General features: G+C 47.2%; 1 protein-coding gene and 1 long non-coding RNA gene across 3 annotated transcripts; both read right to left on the bottom strand.

The window, feature by feature from the left end:
* Positions 1-2,625: 2,625 nt before the first annotated feature.
* On the bottom strand, positions 2,626-3,733 carry LOC119280528. Its single transcript, XM_037561351.1, has 4 exons — positions 3,656-3,733; positions 3,426-3,569; positions 3,139-3,279; positions 2,626-3,102 (listed from the first exon to the last, which is right to left on the bottom strand). The coding sequence occupies exons 1-4, from the start codon at positions 3,731-3,733 to the stop codon at positions 2,626-2,628; spliced, it is 840 nt and encodes a 279-aa protein (XP_037417248.1).
* Positions 3,734-12,708: 8,975 nt separating this feature from the next.
* Positions 12,709-14,394, bottom strand: LOC119280525. Of its 2 annotated transcripts, XR_005138102.1 has the most exons (4): positions 14,341-14,394; positions 14,140-14,269; positions 13,241-13,528; positions 12,709-13,125 (listed from the first exon to the last, which is right to left on the bottom strand). It is a non-coding gene; the product is annotated as an uncharacterized LOC119280525 (long non-coding RNA). The 2 variants fall into 2 exon arrangements; XR_005138101.1 differs by having other exon boundaries at positions 14,140-14,384.
* Between the last annotated feature and the right edge of the window lie 311 nt (positions 14,395-14,705).

Below are 14,705 nucleotides of genomic sequence, written 5' to 3'. Positions count from 1 at the left end.
TAACCCAGCTCAAGTATGCTTTTGGTGGTGAGTCAGGGAAGTATGGCAAGTACACTATCATATCTGATAGACAAAAGGTACCTCATACAATCCAATTGTGTATCCTGTGCCTGGGCCTGATCTATGGCCAAATACTGGGACCCCTGACATAGAGCCACCAGTTTTCAGAGACAAGCCAGGAAAGAAGCAGACTAAGAGGATAAAGAATCAGTTTGAGAAGCCAGCTCCCAAAGATACTTCAAGGATGGCAACAATAACCTGAAGCAATTGCAACTTGACAAGGCATAGGTACACTAGCTGCCACAAAAATCTGAAGCCATCCCTAGCAATGAGAAGGAACCAACACCAGGTTAAATGCTGTTTATATATGTTGTCACTGCAGGTTAAATCTTTGTATATTTAATACTATGTTCTAATCTATCTATATGTTGTCACTGCAGGAAAACAGGAAAGTTGATGCACCAAGGGCAAGAGCTCCTTCTGCAACCAGTGCAACAGCAAGGACAGCTCCACCAGCAGCAAGGGCAAGAGCAACTAGGGCTGTACCTAGGGCAGCTCCTTCTGCTCCTGCTCCAACAGCAAGGACAGCTCCAACAGCAACTAGGGCTGTACCTAGGGCAGCTCCTTCTGCTCCTGCTCCAACAAGGCTAAGTTCATCTTCTGCTGCTGCTGATAGGCCTAGTTCATCTTCTGCTACTGTTGCTAGGTCAAGGGCAAAGAAAACATTCATACCACCAAAACTGTCAGGTACTGGAAGAGTGAGAAAGCCATCATACAAGATGTCTGAATGGTTCAATTGTTCTCAAGGCAGCAAGAAGTGATGTAATGTTGAAACATGTTTAATTCAGCCTTTTTTGGCTAGTTTGTGATGAAGAATATTAAGAATTTCATGTTGAAACTAGTTAAATCAAGTCCAAGTGGTGGACTATGTAATGTACCTAATGGTTGTCATGCACTATGATACTCTGGTTATGATGATGTGATGATGAACTTATTAGTTATGATGTTTTGCAAGAAGTTTTCATTCTGTTGTTGTGATGATGAGCATAGTTTCATTCTTAATTTTTTTACAAGAAATCCAAAAAAATTGCACACAAATAAAAACCCTATTGGTGCATAGTTACTGACATATTAATTATTTAAATTCAAAAAAATTGCACAAAAATAGTTTGGCCTGGGGATCGAACCCAGGACCAGTGGGTAGTAACAAGGGGTTCAATACCAATAGGATAGTGCTAGTGATGTTGTTTTAGTAGCATCCACAATTTTACTTATATTTATTTAGGTACATTGAGGCCGACAGCGTGCGTTGAGGCCGACAGCGTGGTGAACGTCCGTTTTGTATAACTAGTCGTTTCGGTTTCTCCCTTTAATACGTGTCCACCTACCGCTCGCCGCCCACTCCTCTTCCCCTCTCTCCCGTCGAAATCACCGCTGACTGCCACCCCCACCACCGTCGCCATGGAGTGGCAGCTGGCCATCGAAGAGCTCACCGGCAACAACCACGAGATGCGCGCGCAGTACAGGGAGATCGCGCGCTGGTTCCCCAGCCTAGCGATGCTGAGGAACCATGCCCGCGGCCTGGTGAAGGTGATGACACCTGCCGAAAGGCAGCGTGCATTCCCTGCCGGCCGCACAGTCCCGCCGCAGACCATTCTCCTGTGGGCGATGCGCGAGGTGCAGCGCTCCCCCGACCCCAGGCAGCGCGCCCGTTGGTGGATGTACCACTCATCCACCACGCCGCCGGCCGCCGCGGATGACATCACCGATGCCGTCCTCGCTATCCCGGCCCCCATCAACAACGCCTACTGGGAGAGGCGCAATTCACGGGTGCTCCGGCCAGACGACGACTCTGACGCCGAGTCCGAGTCCTCTGGCGACTACGACTCTGACGAATCTGACGACTACTCCTCCTACTCCTCTGACGACGAGGTGGACGAGGTCATCGTACTCTCCTCCGACTCCTCCTCCGACGAGCCTGATGTGCAGCTCCTGGTGCCCGTCCTCCACGCCGTCGAGTGGCAGAAGAACAGCCCAATTGATGTGGAAAAGCTGCCGGAGGTCGTCGACAACCAAGAGCTCGTCGTGGTCAAGCAAGAATAGGAGGGTGGTGGTGAAGAGGTGGTGGAGCCACCGCCGGCCAAGAAGAAGAGGGCAGCGGTGAACAACAATGAAGTGCGGCGCTTCCAACGCCTGAAGATGCTGAAGAAGGAGTGACATGTTGTCTTCAGTTTCGTCAGAAGAAGAAAAAGTTCAGTTTCGTCAGTATGTTAGCATGCCAGTTCTATCTATGTCAGTTCTATCTAGGTTAGTATGAACTTGCTATCTATGTTAGGCTATATATGCAGGTACTATCTATGTCAGTTCTATCTATGTTAGTATGAACTTGCTATCTATGTCAGGCTATCTATGCAGGTATTATATATGTATGCCAGCAGTATTATGTTAGTATGCCAGGTACAAACTGAACTTAATCCAACCTGATAATTAATGACAAACATAGTACTCTCACAAATCCGATAGACAATCCAAGGTTCACCACAATAAAGCTTAACACATTCCAAGTTTCCTCCATAGCTAGTACAAAAGACATCATTGACACACATGGTCAGCCAACAACACAACTTAGTCCTCATCACAAATAGACTTGATCTGGTGAAGCTTCCTCTTGTTGCTATCACCTGCTGTCTTCAGCTCAACAATGCAGGAAGCAAGAGTGCTCTTCTCCATGGTCAACTTCTCCTTCACTTTCATCAGCTCAGCAATGCAACAATCCAGCTTATCCTTCTCTTTCTTCAGGTCATCCTTCTCTTTCTTCAGGTCAGCATAGCAAATCTCCAACATCCTCTTATCAGAGCTCAACTTTTCCTTCTCTTTAAGATGCTTGAACTTCAAATTCCTAATGAGAGTGGCTTGAGCTACATGAATTTGCTTTAACTGGACAACAACAACCTTCAATTTCTTGATCTCAGCATCCTTTGTCATGCTGCTTTCCACACACACTGAAATGTTCTCAGCATCATTCTTTTGGTTTACCTCAGGCTGGCTATCCTTATAATCCAATAGGTTATTCACATCTTCAACAAGCTTCTCATATGTCTCCTGCAACTCTTTTTTCTGCTGTGTGAGATTGTGTACAGTGCTTGAATGCTCCAGGCATGCCATCTTGTTATCATGCTGGCTATGCTCATACATAAGCCACAGCTTATGAATAGCATTCTGCAGATGCTCTGGCAAATGCTCATCTACCCACTGTACTAATCCACAATTTCCAACACCCTGCAATACAAAAATCCAGTACATGAACAGTACCTATGAACCCTAGAACATGAACAGTACCTATGAACCCTAGAACATGAACAGTACCTATGAACCCTAGAACATGAACAAGAACTGGAATGCTGCAAACAAAACTTGAAACTTACTTCAGTGGCACATGCAATGAACCTCCTACCAGTGCTTATCCCCTCAAATGCAACATATTTCCTCCCTGGATTCCCATGCTCACAAAACACATTCAAGTCATCAGCAAGACCCTCGAATGACGGATCATCAATTGTAGCTGGGATCTGAGAAATCCAACAAAAACTTGTTCAAATCGAGCAATGTTGAACCCTAGAAACCCTAGAACACAAATGAGCAACAAGGTTCTGACCTTGAGAGGGGAGTCATCGGAGGAGATGTACTGCGCGGCGGAGCCCTCAGTGCTCTCACTATCGCTCCAGGACACCATGGCGGACGGCGGACGGCGGCGACCGGAGAGGGGAGCGAGCGAGCGTGGGAGCAGAAAGAGCGAGCGTGGGAGCAGAGAGGAGAGCAAGCGAGATCTGGTCGGGCGCGGGCGGTCTATCTCTGCCGACCCAACCGCGTCTATCTTAAGCACAAACGGCGCCGTCACCGCGTCCGTTACGCCACGTCACGCATATTGGGCCCCACCTGTCGGAAACGCCCTCAACCGCGCGAAATCACTTGTTCAGTGCAATCTGCAACACTGTTACTGAATCCGCGGTGAATTTTGCAAATGATTAGCGACCAGGTTGTTTTCTGCAAGATAAGCCCCAAATGTGGTGGTTTCTTGCAATTCACTCTCTTGTCAATGCGAATGCGGAGCGAAACCGTCCTGGACGGTGCATCCTCAACAAGCATCTCGTGCGGCACCGTCAACAAGGTCAGCTTCTCCACGGTGACGGCATGCGCCCTGGTGGTCTTCAAGCTCATGGAAAGTGGCGAAGAGCCCACAGCCGTGGTGCGCACACTCGACCCTGGCCGCGGAGACAACGACATCAATCGCCGTGTTATGGATGTAGAAGCCGCCGCCGCGCTCGCACTTCTGGCACTGCCGCTCATTACCGAGGCGCTCGCCGCCGCGGCAGTCGCCGCAGGCCACGTGCCCGTTGTTGCACTGCACAAATTAACCGAACGACACCGCGTCAACTCAAGAAACCCGCGCCTCCCTTCCCCGGTGAGGTGAAGGGAACAAATAGAGGAAAGAATCGATGGGGACGGGATATATATGGTCGAACCTGGTGGACGAGCGGCTTCAAGGGGCGGGAGTAGAAGTGGCACTGCAGGAGGGTGAGGTCTATAAGGACCTCCATCGTCGGAGGTTGTATCGCCAGCACGATTTCGCCCGCCTCGTGCCCGAGCACGACCATCTCTTGCTTCACCGAGGCCGGGGCCGGGCCATTGGCCAGCCTCAGCTTCTTGGCGCTCTGGTCGCCGCCCTTCTCCATGGCGGACGGCAAGCCCCTGATCTTTTCCGCCGAACTACCACTAGCAGCCTGCATCCTCAACCTCTCTGCCTGTCAAGTGTGAAATGCTCTCTCTACTCGCAAGGTGGAAGAGGAGAAGACCGAGGTAAAAGCAGCAAGCGCGGCGGGTGAATTAATATTGCCTCGGTCGGTTCACCGGCCGATTGATTTCGGAGCGCTAGGTAATAAATGGAAAAAAATTATATGAGACCAAGTCTCATATAAAGCAGGTGAGACCCGCCCTGATGAATGACACATGACATTTACAAATCATAAAGCATCTAATCTCTCTCCCCTGATTTCAAGTAGGGGTGAAGTAGATACTTTATGATTTATAAATGCCACGTGTCATCCATCGGAATGGGTCTCACCTACTAACCCGTGGGACTTGGTCTTATAAAATTCTTTTGAGTAATAAATACAGGAAAGATAAGGCGTGCGTGGCTACCCAAGAGGCCCACTGCCTGACGTTGCAGCAGGCCATTGCCGTAGCTGTGCAGTCATCGTGCAATCATAGCCTCGTAGGCGACGACTTTGACGCCGTACGTTTAACTTGCCATGTATTCCCTCTGTTTTTATTTAGTTTGCATATTAGCTTTAATCAAAGTCAAGCTTTACAAATTTTAATCAAATTTATAAACAAAAATATTAAGATATACAATAACAAATCAACAACATTAGATTTATTATTAAATTTATTTTCACATCGTATAGATTTATTATGATAAATGTCTATATTGTTTTCTATAAATTTGGTCAAATTTTATAAAGTTTGACTTCAGTCAACTTTAATATGCAGAGTAAATAAAAACGAAGGAAGTACTACTGGACTGTGCAACTATGGAGTAGTACTAGCTGATGAGAGCCAGGTCAGGCAAGCTCTATCAGTAGTAGAACTTAAATCGTCAACACCTTGGCAAGAATAGAACCAGCTGGATCATGATACGGATAGGGTTGTTGTTGTATTTTGTCCATTGCAGATTTGTTTTATTTTTTTCTCTCGTTTAGGCATAGTTTTGGTCTTATATTATTTTGCTATTTGTCATCAGGTTTTTCCTGTGTGCGTTGGTATTGCCAGTGTGCATCTTAGCTATGCATAGACTGGGTGTGTATTCACTCTGTTTGTATCTACTTGATGCTTCATTTTGAGTCAACAAAATTCATCCTTTATAGAAAAAATTGAAAATGAACATAGTATTTATCAGTGGACGCGTCTGCCGCCACTAATATGGAGCCGATCATTCAACACTTGCTCAAACCTTCATCTGCAATTAAATACATGGACAAAGAACATGCAAACATGACGGAATTCATGCAAATGAACATAATTTGATATAATTTACATAAATGAAATGATATTTTGTTCATTCAAATAAAAAATAAAAAGTACAATAATTTGTGGCGGACGGTGACCTTGTATGCCTGATCAGACTGGCCGGCGGCACCTCCAACGCCGTCCGCCTCACCGGCGGCGGAGTAATCCTCGTAGCGGGGGGAAGGGAGCGGGGGCGCAACAACCCTAATAGGCCGCCACCTGGCGCTAGCGGGGGAGCCCTGACCTTGCCCTTGTCGGGCACGATAGTGTTGTCGCTCGGCGACCACTCCTCCTCGATCATAGCGAGCTCCCCCGTCGAGGCGAAGCGATCGTCGCGAACGTCTCCACGGTGGTCATGGACCTGTCCCATTCATAATTGTTCTCCCTTTGATCGAGCCCTTGAAGTTGAGAATGTGCTCCACCTCCCGGTCCATTTCCTATTGGATGCTCATGAGCATCATGTTCTTGGCTTCTTCGTGCGAATTCAATGAATTGGAAAACTCATTTTGAATCATTTCATTAATGTCTGTGGGTCCATAGTACTCGTCCGACGAACCATCCGATCCCATCGGTTTGCCTACGAATAAATAAAAAAAATGGTAGTACAATGTGTTGAACACATAGGAAAAGGCGCAAACCAAGAGTTGCTGGACATACCATGGTCGCGTTAGGGCCGGTGATGATGTCCGCGAAGGAGAGAACGAATAGGAGAACCATTGTAGCAGGGCTAGCGGTGCTAAGAGCTCAGAATGGCGGTGGAGCAAGCGTGTCGGCGGAGCTAGGAGATGTCCGACACCGAGCAAGAAGTAGAGAGGAGAGGAGCAAATGGAATCGATTAGGTCAGGTGGATTTGGTGAGATTTGTGGTCGCCTCGGGTCGTCTGGTCCGATATGGCGGACACGCCCGAACCTCTCCATACCCGTCCTAGATTTAGGCTACTTATGAGAGGGGCCGGACAACCAGGACATTTGAAAGCCGGTTCGAAGCGCCATGCTGGGTGGCTTGAGCGGGTAGTCTGCCGAGGCGGGTATAAGGCGCCTGGCTGTAGATTCAGGTTGCAGATGGGAGCGGGCTGAGGAGGGACTCATCTATCCATCCCACTTATAAAACTGTTTTGTGCGTGCCAGCCCTAGAGGCCCACTGCCTGATGTTGCAGCAGGCCATTGCCATAGCTGTGCACTGATCGTGCAGCCATAGCCTCGTAGGCGAGGACTTTGACGCTGTACGTTTAACTTGCCAAGTACTACTGGACTGTGCAACTATGGTGGGGCACACTTACACTGGTACCCTACTAGCTGATGAGAGCCAGGTCAGGCAAAAGCTCTATCAGTAGAACTTAAATCGTCAACATCTTGCCAAGAATAGAACCAGCTGGATCATGACGCGGATACGGTTGTTGTTGTATTTTGTCGATTACAAATTTGTTCTATTTTTTCTACTCTCGTTTAGGCATCACGCCGGGGTACAGTGTCGATCCGACCACGCCCGCGGGCGTCATCGACCTCAACATCCCGCCGGGGTACCGTGTCGCTGGCCATTGTGAAGACAGTGCGCAAAGGAACCAACCCCGGTCGTTCGCGCTGGCTCACATGGCCGGCACCCGCAGCTATTCGACGAAATGCCACCGTCGACGCAGACGACGACGGTCGACGACCCTTACTACGTCTCGTTCATGCAGAATGTCATCTTCGAGGGTCGTGGTGAGGCGTTCCACGTCGACGGCCAAGAGCAAGCTTTCGATCCTGACACACGACCCAAAGCCAGGACGGCCGTGGTACCTGTGATGACACTCTGTTCGCGGGTCATGACGATGGTGATGAGGACGACCATGGCAACTCGTGGCATGAAGATGATGACTTGTATTTTGAAGGCTGGCTCATGTGCCGGCCGCTGGCTTTGTTGTCAGCGCCAAACTTGGGGTGATCATTCTGTAGGCCGCTGGCTTTGTTGCGGGTCGGCATTGATCTAGCGTGAACGTGGCCGCTGGCGTGAACTATGAGCTACTTCCTTTTGTTTGCATGCACAACGGACCAGATGCGGCCGAAATGCGGCCGCGCGTTAGGCGCATGGCCGCTGCATATAGAAATTCGGGCGGACACGGCCCCATTGCCACCCCCAAACAAACGAAATGCAGACGAAACGGATGCCCCTTTGGGGTCATGCGTTGGAGTTGGCCTAAATGCGGGCAACCAAACAGGTTGCAGATATTGGTTTAGAGCCTGCATTAGCTCAACCAGCCTCATGTGAGCCAGACTTGAGCTAGTCAGGCCAGTCCCATGGCTGTCAAACACGCCCTATAAAAATATGACCAAAATCTTTACCATACTCCCTCCGTTTCTTTTAGTCTGCATATAAGATTTGGTCAAAGTCAAACTTTGCTAACTTTGACTAAGTTTATATAAAAAATATCAAGATTCACAATATGAAACCAATAATGTTAGATGCATCATGAAATTAATTTTCATATCGTATAGCTTTAATATTTTAGATGTTGATATTTTTTTTATAAAGTTGGTTAAACTTTATAAAGTTTAACTTTAACCAAATTTTATATGGAGACTAAAGACCTAAAAAATGCCCGTATCACTTCGGTCAGTCGGATGTTCCCTGTCCTTCAACTATCCACGACATGATGACACCAAGCTGCAGTGGGAAACAGCAAAATGAAGCACAATAAATGTGGCGTGGCGTGGTTGCTCAGCTCTTGGGCAGTCGTGGAAAGAGATTCGGTGAACAGAGCAAATCTGTGAATTTACCGCCCAGTTCAAAGCACAAATAAACAACAGGATAACAGAAAGCATGCTCGTAGTTTATGAAACAAAATACAGCAAGACCCTTTCAATAAAACCCACAAGTATGCAAAAATGCTCGATTGTACAACAACTGCACTAGAAAAAAAATAGTTGGAGTAGATGATCAGAATCGTGTGAAATTATAAGCTGTGTACAGTCATGAAATCGTAAAAGATTGTCATCCTGGAGTAGTATATGGAAGGAAACAAATGCGAGGATCTTTGATAATGTGGTCAATTCTGCGGACAAAGTTAGGGACTTTTTTTTTGAGCATCAGTACAGACACAAGCGCTCATATACACGCGCATACACTCATCCGTATGAACGCACACACGCACACCCTACCCCTAAGAGCACCTCCGAAACTGCGCCGGCATATCATCTTGAGATTTATGAAGTCACCGTAGGCGCCTCGTCGTCGACGGGAACGTCTCCTCCCACTGAAAGTGCATCGACGGAAATCCTGAAATAAATAAATCCAGGAATAATGCAAGCACCAGGATTTGAACCCTGCTGGGTTGGGGATACCACTGTCCACCTAACCAACTCAACCACAGGATCATTGAGCATATCGATGTCTGGAAGGCTGCGGGCTGTATTAGTGATCTGGCGGCCTGAGCTTAGCTCTTTCTTCTACAGCGCGTAGAGTTCTGTGGTTATGATGTTGTAGAGTTTGTATGGTTGTGGTTGCAGTCCTAGCTTTTCTACGATGTAATCTGTTGTACTCTTGCCCTCTTTTCCATCTAATAAAATTCAGCCAACAGCCCTTCGAGGAAAAGATTGTCCAAAACTTTGTTAAAGCGCGATAAATTTCTTGCATTCCAAAATTTGGTTTGTTGGATCAAAATGTAACCCCTATCAACTGAAAAAGGTTTCCCGCTTCATATGTAAAGTAACCATCATCGAGCTACCAATACAAACACGCCAACACAACACACACACCCGAGACAGGATACTAATACGCTGAAACAGCCACACTACCCCATACAACTCCAAGCCAACAAACAGGTGAACAATACGCATCATTATGTAGTGTAGAGGCACACAGCTGTGGACATGACATCACACTGAGATGAAGCCTTGCATGACGAACCATGGGCTTCAAGGCGGCACCTTCAAGAAGGGAACAACAACAAAGCACCACCACCTCCCAATCCGAAGACCGGGGTTTCCCCGGAGGACCACGACAAATAGTGAGTACCCACAACAATGGCTATAAGAAAGGGACGACGTTAGAACACCGCCCCGCCAACTGACAAGTCAAAGCGGTTTTTCAGTCCGGCCAGCACTCACCGTCACCGAATTGAGCTATGGTCTACACACCCTGGCTACCACGGGGCCCACACGACCGTGTCATCAAACAACGGCTAAGCTCCGTGCTCCGCCCCTAGCACCGCGGCTCCCACCACCAAGGTCACCGCCCCGGCATCCATGGCACCAACTCCATCCCCGCCCCAGGTTCGTAACCAAGACGACAGAAGAGACGGGCAGGAAGGCACCTCCTTGCACACCCCTGAACAGCCCCCAGCTCTACGCCTGGCCAGAGCTGCCCTGCATCGCCCCACCTAGCCCCCACTCGGGCAAAGGCGAGCTCACCGGTGGCATACCGCCACCAAACGGGAGGCAAGGATGACGTCGTGCCCCCACCCCCCGACGACGGATCATCCCTCAATGGTGGATAGAGCTGGGAAAAGTCCAACCCTTCAGTGCCTCTTTTACAAACACATCTCGTAATTGAGTGGAAACCACCACACGAGCCGCTCACCAACAGACTAACGCTGGAGCATGCCTTGCAGACTCAAACCGACCTGAAGCACCACCATGTGCTAAGGCTGGTCATAGTGGGGAGTAACATACACTAGTATCATGCATATGATACTAGTGTATGATACTACATCCATAGTGCATAGTATCATAAAAGTAGTATCATAGGTGGTTTAATTTGTTGCCATGCATGACACATAGTAGCATAATATTTATTATGATAGGGTATCTACCTAGTATGTTACTATTGTCGTGGTTGTAAGTCTGACAGTAGAAAGGGGGGTAGGTATGGAGAGGCAAGATCCTATCTATGGAGTAGTTGTATACGCAAGAGATTTACGAGTTCATGCCCTTCTCGGAGGAAGTAACAACCCTACGTCTCGGAGCCCGGAAGCAGTCGACTAGATTATATGCGTATGAGTTACAGGGGTGCGAACCCTTTACACTGAGGAGGGGGGTGGCTTATATAGTGTTCGCCAGCCCTCTCCAGCCCTCAGTTATGCAGGGTTTAAAGTACATTAAGGCAGGGGGTTACTGGTAACGCCTACATAAAGTGCTATCATGACCATAAAGACTACTTAATGACAGACCGTTTGTGTGCAGAGTGACTCTAGATCTCCTGAGGGGGGTAGGTATGGAGAGGCAAGATCCTAGCTATGGAGTAGTTGTATACGCAAGGGATTTACGAGTTCAGGCCCTTCTCGGAGGAAGTAAGAGCCTTACGTCTCGGAGCCCGGAGGCGGTCGACTGGATTATATGCGTATGAGTTACAGGGGTGCAAACCCTTTAAACAGAGGAGGGGGTGGCTTATATAGAGTTCGCCAGCCCTCTCCAGCCCTCAGTTATGCAGGATTTAAAGTACATTAAGGCAGGGGGTTACTGGTAACGCCCACATAAAGTGCTATCATGACCATAAAGACTACTTAATGACAGACCGTTTGTGTGCAGAGTGACTTTAGATCTCCTGACGGTCGAATGAGTAGCATCATGGTCGAGTGTCTTCGAGTTCGTCGAGTGAAATCCTTCCAGGTCGACTGAAAGGTAGTTTCTTCTAGAGATGTCCTTGGGGAGGGTACTTTGGATAGGTCCATGACCCTACCCTAGGTACATGGCTTCATCAACTATGACCTTCTCTCTCTTCTTTAATTGTCTGCCACATAAGCATGTTTACGAGTCCCAAGTACATGATACTAGTTATGTTACCCCCGCTATGGCTCGCCTAACACCATGCCGTCGCAGCCCACATCCATGCATGGACCTGGAGGGCCGCTGCCACCATCCTGCCCCGCCCATTGGCCACAAGTGGTCAAATCCGAATGGTTCTGACCAAACTGGCGCCCATCACGCGTGCTCCAACGGATCTGACACCCCTCCCATCCTATGAACAAAAGAGGGAGAGGCCGACACGCGTTTCTCACTCCATTGTTGTGAATCTATGCCAATATAATAGTACCGAGACGGATGAGGAGCCAGCTGCATGTGCCAGCACCCGGGTGGCCGGTTTGCGATATTGTGGCAGTGTCATGGGGGAGAAGCGCCTTTAGCCATGCCTCGGGGATGTAGCCGAATTCAATGAACCCCGTTAACAAATCCGGGTGTTGTGTCTCATGTGATTGCTTGTTCCTCAAACAATCGACTACGCGCCTCGGATTAATTCTAACAGACCATATGTGTTTCAATTGTTACTTTGAACTTTTAGACTCTGTTTATGAAGATTTTGACGAAAAAAAAAGCCAATAATCTACTACCAATCTGTAAGTCTTTTTCCAAGTACATGAAAATACCACCTAAGAATATGCATGACAAAACAAGTTCAAAATCTCTTCTGAGATATTTAACTGGAAGCAGCAGCTTGTCATACATTATACGGCACAAATGCACATGAACATCAATAGTTCTGTATTCAGCTAAAACCCACAGGTTACACTCTAAACAAATTATGTACAATGGGAAATCACGAGAATTTTCAGTAGTTTCCAATTGGAACCGTCAGAAATTGCTGAAGAAAACCAGCATTTACAATCACTAGACACTGTAGCATCATAAACTCAGCAGATAATCAAGTGATGAGCAACTTACATAGTAAACCATAGTTCCATAATTTTACAAGATGCCCTAGTGGTTCGAGACAAAGGGCCAAATATAATTTCCTGAGATAGATGGGGCAACACAAGTCCCGATCCCTCTAGGGCAATGACACTTAGACAGTTTCATAGAGGATCATATTCATTCAACTACCTTAGTTTGCAGGGTTTGTATAGAGGATCTTTGCAGAACCTGCATTCTGACTAGAGGCAGCTGATTCCTCTGCTTGCTCAAGCATGTTAGGGCTCTTGCAATCGGCTGCCAGCTCTTCTGTAGACTTGTTACGGCACCTTTTATTCTCTTCAAGTCTAGGACTTCTCCTAGGAGTACCCCCCGTGTGGCCGTTTCACCTTCACACTCACCAGCTTCGCATCACTACGTTCAGAGGACAGAGCCGTCGGAGTGGTAGTAGCTGAGCCTGCAGCAGGTCACTGTTAATTTCAAATGGAAATTCGCTGGAACATTTGCTTGATATAGATTGTTTGCAGGATAATCAGACAAGTGAACTAACAAAGCGACAGAGAAGAATTTACTGGCGAATAGCGCTGCTGTTGGAGAGTGAGGAGAGTTCTGTGATACAGCCGTATCAAGAGGCGCCTTTTCCATACTTGGAGAAGATGTGGCGGCTACCAAAGCATTTCCGGACTCAGTATCATCTTGCCTTCCTTCACCAGCCTGTGCATCTTGCCTTCCTTCACCAGATAGGATCATAAGAGCCTGCGTACCAAGCAACGTCGCCCTTTCAACAGTCTCCTCATCGCCGCTCAAGTCAACAATATCATCAATCACGTCTATGAAATCTATTATTGTCATTGTGTGGCCTGAAATAGTAAAATTGTGTGAGTAATGATTATTAATGAAGAGTGGCACTGGAATCAAATGAAGCTTAAACAATGTCTATCCACCAAACATTTCACTCCGAAGGGGTAAGGAAACATGAAAGTAGCAACGGAAGCAACAGTAACGAAGGAAGCTTATCACTCTTTACAAATTGAGATAGCAAATATCATATCAAACGATACATTTCCGTAACTGTTACTTTTACCTTGACAAACTCTCCTAGAGCACTGGGCATACATTATTACAGGTGGTAAAAATGTAAAACAAATGAAATACTACTGATGAGTAATGCGATACAAAATTAATCCACCATCACAAAATGTAAGACGTTTTTTATGCCCTAAGAAAAACGAAAAAACATCTTACATTTTGGTAGAAAGGGGGTATTTTGAGGGTCCTCAAAAAAAAAAAAAGGGAGCATTTTCATACAGCAAGTGATAAAGACAAACATCCAAATGCTTTAGTATGCAGTACATTCAAAGAAATCTAACTTCAAAGCTCTAGCATCTGGAATGCTACTAATCAATTCGTAAGTCTCAAAGAGATTTCATCTTAAAATAACGAATCTGGGAAGAGATGGCATGGAGCGAACCTTCTTTTTCTCCGCTTCCCCTTCTTACTCCACCTCCAGCCTAGCTCCCGGTTAAGTGCTTCAGTGTCACGGCCAAGGCAAACCAGCGCAAAATTAACTCCAAGAAAGTCAGTCCCGGAGGGTACCTCGCCTGCAAGATAAATGACAGTGCGGCTCAACCAAGGAAGAGAATAGCGGAAGAAGAGTCGTGGATCTGCCTACTTTGAAGGGGGGTAATCGAGCTGGGTCTTTTTCATCTACAGGAGGGGAAGAGGGAAGGGGAAGGGGAAGAGGAAGGAGGCGTGGGGTGCCTTAATGATGGCGTGCGGCAGTTGGGTTACACAGTTCACCGTGGGACCCACTGCAAAGTGGGGGCCGAAACTGCCTATAGGCATGGCCTTTGGTGGGGGGATACATGCTAGTATATTAATATGGAAGGAGGCATGTTTGAGGTAATTAGAAATACTAGTCTGCATTATACATGGAACTATATCATATCTTCATTTACGAATTTTGCAAGTTCACACGTAAAAGATGAGATGCCATATTGCTAAAAATATATGTGAAAATTTGTATATATGCAACAA

This window comes from Triticum dicoccoides, chromosome 3B (genome assembly GCF_002162155.2).
Source record: "Triticum dicoccoides isolate Atlit2015 ecotype Zavitan chromosome 3B, WEW_v2.0, whole genome shotgun sequence".
Taxonomy (NCBI): Eukaryota; Viridiplantae; Streptophyta; class Magnoliopsida; order Poales; family Poaceae; genus Triticum; species Triticum dicoccoides.
The sequence above is the reverse complement of the archived record's forward strand: the minus strand, read 5'-3'. Positions and strand labels throughout refer to the sequence as shown.